This window comes from Mercurialis annua, linkage group LG1-X, assembly GCF_937616625.2.
Source record: "Mercurialis annua linkage group LG1-X, ddMerAnnu1.2, whole genome shotgun sequence".
NCBI classification, from domain to species: Eukaryota; Viridiplantae; Streptophyta; class Magnoliopsida; order Malpighiales; family Euphorbiaceae; genus Mercurialis; species Mercurialis annua.
Genome location: NC_065570.1, coordinates 66,003,673 through 66,009,672, shown reverse-complemented (window position 1 = coordinate 66,009,672; position 6,000 = coordinate 66,003,673). Strand labels below are relative to the sequence as shown.

General features: G+C 27.6%; 1 protein-coding gene across 1 annotated transcript; it reads left to right on the top strand.

Moving 5' to 3' along the window:
* Nucleotides 1–1,267: 1,267 nt before the first annotated feature.
* LOC126667656 (calmodulin-like protein 3) lies at nt 1,268–2,611 on the top strand. The gene has a single exon (XM_050360684.2). The coding sequence runs from the start codon at nt 1,497–1,499 to the stop codon at nt 2,148–2,150; it is 654 nt and encodes a 217-aa protein (XP_050216641.1). The 5' UTR covers nt 1,268–1,496; the 3' UTR covers nt 2,151–2,611.
* The last annotated feature ends 3,389 nt before the right edge of the window (nt 2,612–6,000 follow it).

Below are 6,000 nucleotides of genomic sequence, written 5' to 3'. Positions count from 1 at the left end.
AGACTAATTATATATAGATAAATATATTTTGCCTAATAATAATAATAAAAGACAAATTTTCCTTTTTTTTATACGTGATTGCTTATGGGAGAAATACAGGATATCTTTAGAATGAGAAAATTGTGACTTTCACTTTGATTAATTTGTTACCTAATTTTTCAAATATTTATTTTGGCCTCTATATCAGTAACAAATTTTGTTTGCTTCCATCTCAAAATGTTTTATGCTAGGTAATATACATAGATATACTATCTCTATTCTAATAGGATATATGAATTTTGGATCTAATACTCCATCTTTTTAGGAATAGTAGTATTAAACTATTTTCTTCCCAATTTTTAATTCATTGAAACTTTAATGAACTATACAAGCTAAATTAATAAATAGTTTATTCTCTTACATTCAATATAAAGATGATAAACTCATATCTAAATAGATAAATATACTCGTATAGTAATCTCTTTTTATAATGCTTTATTTTTATTTTTATTTTAATAATTGGGAAGGGGGAGCGTTTGTGCGGAATTGAACCCAAAACCTAATAAAATAATGTCTAGCGTTGATACCATTTGAACCTCTACACAATCCTAACTGGGGAGAGAGTTGGAAGAACCAGTAGTAATATCATGTGTTCTAGGATAGTTAATAGTTGTTGGCATTTTGGTACAAAAAGGCAGAGGAAGCAACATAACATAGAACATCATGTTGTGTTCTTCCACGAGGACACAATTAATTTCTATGTAAAATTGATACAGTCATGTGAGATTGTTTTCTATCATAATAATAACTTGTGCACATTTTTTTCTTTTTGAGAAAAAACTTGTGCACGCTTATTTGTTGTGATATTAATCATTGGCAAAAAGTGTAAGTATATCCTTAAACTTTTAATGAAAATTATTTATATTTTTATATTTTAATTTAATACAATATAGTTCTAAATCTTATAATATCAAAAGGGCAAAGAGGTAATTAGAAGAGGCGGTACCTAGTAAATAGGGGCGGTATATAATAAATTCCATTAATTATCCTAATTTACCTAAATTAATAGTCGGAAGTAAAGTACTAGCTTTTATTCCATGTATGTAGCTAAACTAAACTTGAATCATTTGATATTAAGTTGGTGATGACATTTATTTTTTTATAAATATAATATAATATTTGATATTCTTTTTTTAAAATAACTAGACTGACCCAATAGAAGTTAGACAAACGTTCTATATAAACAATCAAAAGGCATGAAATATCAATGTCATATGAATAAAAATCTCTCAACTGATGTATCTGTATGAAGTTTTTTTCCTTTCTTTATGGCAAATACATATACAATCCACGCGGTTTGTGGGATCGAACGGTGCACACCAAATACCGCGTAATCTTCCTTAATGATCATAAAAATAAAATTCAACTTTTCTTTAGCTTAACCTCAAATATTTCTCATCAACTACGTCTTTATCTTTATTCTTCCTTTGTTTTTCCTTCTTTAAACTTCAAGAAAAATGTTCTTTTTATTACTAGTCTTGTTCTTGGCTGGTTTTCTAAATCTTTACTTCTTTTTACCTTCCAAGAAATTATATGCATGCCTCCAATCTTTTTTCTTCAAGAACAAGAACTCTTCCAAAGAAGTTGTAAGTACCCAATTGTTAGTTTTGAAAAAAGAAAATACTTCTTTGAAAAATAATGATGAGCTCAAGAGTGTATTTGCTACTTTTGACAAGAATGGTGATGGGTTCATTACCAGGCAAGAACTAAAAGATTCACTCAAGAACATAAGAATCTTCATGACTGAACAAGAAGTTGAAGAGATGGTGAAGAAAGTTGATTCTAATGGAGATGGATTAATAGATTTTGAGGAGTTTTGTCTACTGTGCGAGTCTTTGGCTATGACTTCATCAAATCAAGAAGAAGAAGAATTAAAAGAAAATGATCAAGATGAGAATTTGAAGGAGGCTTTTGAAGTGTTTGATAGGGATAAAGATGGGTTAATTTCAGTACAAGAATTAGGGTTGGTGCTGTGTTCTTTGGGATTAAGAGAAGGAAAAAGAGTGGAAGATTGTAAAGAAATGATTAAGAAAGTTGACATGGATGGAGATGGAATGGTTAATTTTAATGAGTTTAAGAAGATGATGACAAGCTCAAAGCTTAAGCTCTAGTAAGGCCTTTTTAATCTCTCTTGGCATCTCTTAATTAATTGATGGGTGGTGATCATCAATTGCTAAATTATCTAACATTAGTATAGTTTATTACAATTGAAGCTTCTAAATAGACTCTATCAATTACGTTATTCCATAAATTGCATTAGTAAAATTATGACGCATTACTGAATGATGTCGATAATATTATGTAAATAACTAAAATATTATCATCATTCAATATGTGATTTAATAGTTTTACTAATTTATTCGGATGACGTAGTGGATAGCTAGAGTCTATGCAAAAATTTCTTTTACTACTATTTCTTGCAAGCTTAATGCGTGTAATACTTGTTAATTGCATTAGTAGCCTATTTTTACTACAATTGCTTGCAAGCTTAATGTGTGTAATAGTTGTAAATTAAAAGTAAGCTCTCTTTTTTCTGAATTGCAACATTGTATATAATGGATATTTTTTTGTACTTTGTGTTTGATTCTGTATTGTCATTTGTGAATGTTTCTCTCAATCTCAATGTCAATGTCAATGTCGATATATATATATATATATATATATATATATATATATATATATATATATATATATATATATATATATATATATATATATATGTCAGGCAATAACCATTGAGATGGACCAAAATCCAGGACATTGTTTCTTTGGTTTTCTTGACCTCATAGATAAAACAAATATTTTCTTTTTCAAATTTAAACTATTAATTTTATCAATTTTAATTCAATTTTAAATATTTATAATTCTAGCTTAATTCTAAAAATTGCTTAATCAGTATGTAATATGCTACAATAAATTAATATTTTAAGAAGTCATGTGTAAAATTACAAATAAAATAAAATTTTAAAAACATACATATATATAGATTTTCTTAATTCATCAATAAAAATACTAAAATATCTGTGAACTAAAATTTTAAAATTCTTTTCTAATTTACTTTTTTAGATCTATAATTTATCTCCAGTTAATTATTTTATCTAATCTAGTTGAAGATTTGTATCTTCTTCATCCCCTTGATTGGATGAAAACAATGTGTTTTACGTTCAAGAGAGTTCAATTTTTTGCAACAATTAATATCAGAAATTTTAACAGAAATCTCTGAAGAAATTTAGGTTTGCTTGATTTTCACTTAAATATTAAAGATCTAGCTGTGACCTTCTAAATCAGAACCAAAAAAAAAGGTTTATTTGACATCTCTCAATTATTTAATTAGATAGTAAAATTACAGTTTAATATTTATTGATTGTAATGTTTCATCAATATTTTTCGTTTGTTTTCCTTTTTGAAGCTGTATGTATGTTTTTGCCTGATATGAATAATGTTTTCATACTTGATAAAAAAAATATTTTTTTAAATTATTTTTACAAAAGAATCAGCTTTGGTTTTGTAAGAAGTTAGATAGCAAATAGAAGCATGCAAAAGCAAATTAAGCCTAGTGATATAATTTTTCTGGTAGTAGAATTATTTTAAAGTCTATAAGGTTCCAAGTTTGAGTTTCAGTAGTCAACTAAATAAAAATAAAATATATCAAACAATTTTATATATTTTTTAAAATGCAAGAGTTTCAAAAAAACTTATCAATCCCCACCATAGGATTTCTCTTAAATAAAGTCGGATAGACAAAAAATTGAATAAACTTGCTCATTATAAATTACTTATGAGTTTAAAATTATTAAAATGACGGAAAGTGGAATGCTCTTCCTCGTATAAAATAATTTATTAATGTATAAAATGTTGCTTCTTCATTTAATTATAGATATTTGAAGATAATAAATATAATTTTAGGTAGAAGTTTGCCTAACATGATTAAAGATAATTTCCTCAAATTAAATGATTCTATCAAATCATCAAATCCTGCAGCAAAATAGCATAAAATTTTGGCATTCATAAAAGTATAAGTGGCATAAAATTGCAGGCTTAGAAATCAATTTTTTCCCAAAATTTTTATACCAAATAATTTTATTATTAGCTATTTAGATAAAAAATATGCAAACTGAAGAATACATTGAAAATAATTAATTAATTTTTAATTCTACTATAAAGTAAGTAAATTTAATATTAATTGGCTAACACATATTATACATATAATGGAAGTAAATTAATATTCAAAGACAATTATTGTAGAAGAGATTGATTAGGAAGAAAGTTTCCCTGGCTAGTGGAGCAAATGAAAACTTATCATGTGTAAACTGGGAAGGGAATTCATTGCTCCACATGTTAATCATAAGAGTGGGGTTCCAAACCAAAATTAAAGCACACTTTTGTGTTTATGGAAAAAGGGTTATTATGGTCCCTAAATCTGTAAATCAAGATCAATAACTCATTCCTGGCTATTTTAATCATCTAAAGACAATATCTCTAATTTTAGGTGAGTTAACGCGCAAATTGGATCACCACGTCCCTTTTTGTATAATTTGAAATTATTTGACTTAAAAATAATGAATATTTTCATTAATTGAATAAAATGGCTAAATTCGAATTTATTGGTCCTAATATAAAAATTTGTTTATTACGGAAATCAAACGCTTAATTTACATGTTTGCCACTTAACTAAAAACATGTAGGGAGCTAATTCCAATGCGCACGTGAGTTGGTAAGGCATTCTTCTGCATTAAGTGATGAGGTCGCGGGTTCGAACCGTATTCATGTATACAGTTGTTTAAAATTTGGGGTTAAAATTTTATCTCCCACTAGAGTATCCGGCTCGAGTGAGTATTAGTTTGAATGCAAAAAGTTTGAAAATGTCGTGTCACAATTAAAAGCCGTTTATAACATCTCATATACTTATAAAAAAACATGTAGGGAGCTATATACTAAAGCACAATTATTCTCACCCATCAGCATCCTACAGTTGTTTGATTTCAAAATTTATGGCAAACATATTCAGTGATTCAAAAACATAACACTAATATCATACAAAGGAGCAATGGCAATCAAACTGTTGCAAATGAAGCTGATGGGCAACAGATGGAAGAAAATGAAGATCACTTGCTTTAAGATTAGAACCCATGATTATGATAGGTTTTTTTGGAAAGAAGCAATTTGAGGCATTTCTTCACCATCCATTATGGCCTTACCATTGTCAACCGCCTCCTCCGCGGCGGTTACTCCATCAAAATTATTGTTCATATTCAAAGCAAAAAGGAGGATTTGCTTCTCCAAACATTCAATAACATCCCACATTTGGTGATTATCTCATTTCCGAAGATTGTTCGATTCCGGTAATGTTACTAGCCCTATTTAGTTTAAAGATTTAATTTTAGTTTTTTTGCATATTTAGATTAACTTTTTGCTTTTCTCTTGTAAAATCATACATTTAGTTGATATGAGTTTATCGAATTCGTTTTCTTGTTCGTGTTCATTGACTCACCGACCAACTTTCACTTCATTTCAATTTGAAATAACTGTCATTTCGTTTATGAAAATGAAAAAATAATTATTTGTTTCTTTCATGTAAGACCAAAATTTTATATGTTGTACATCATTTCCTTAATATCTATGGAAGTGATCTGGATATTCTTTCAGTACTATTAATGATGTTTTTTTATACTTTATCTCACTTTAGTTTCTTACGTTTAATTCCTGTTTTTTTAGAGTTTCATATATTTATCTGCAACTTTTGTCTAAATGCACAGACTAGTGTGTGATGGTTCATAAATTTATTTTCATGGCAAATATGAATAGGATTTTAAGTATGTAATTTTAAAAAATTAAAAATAAATCTTAAATTTCCCTATTTCGTCACGTTGTTTGATTACTTGAATTGACAATGTGATATAAATTTTATACCCGTCGATTTTGTGCCGTTCTTTTACGTATGTACGTTGCTTCTGTTCGATC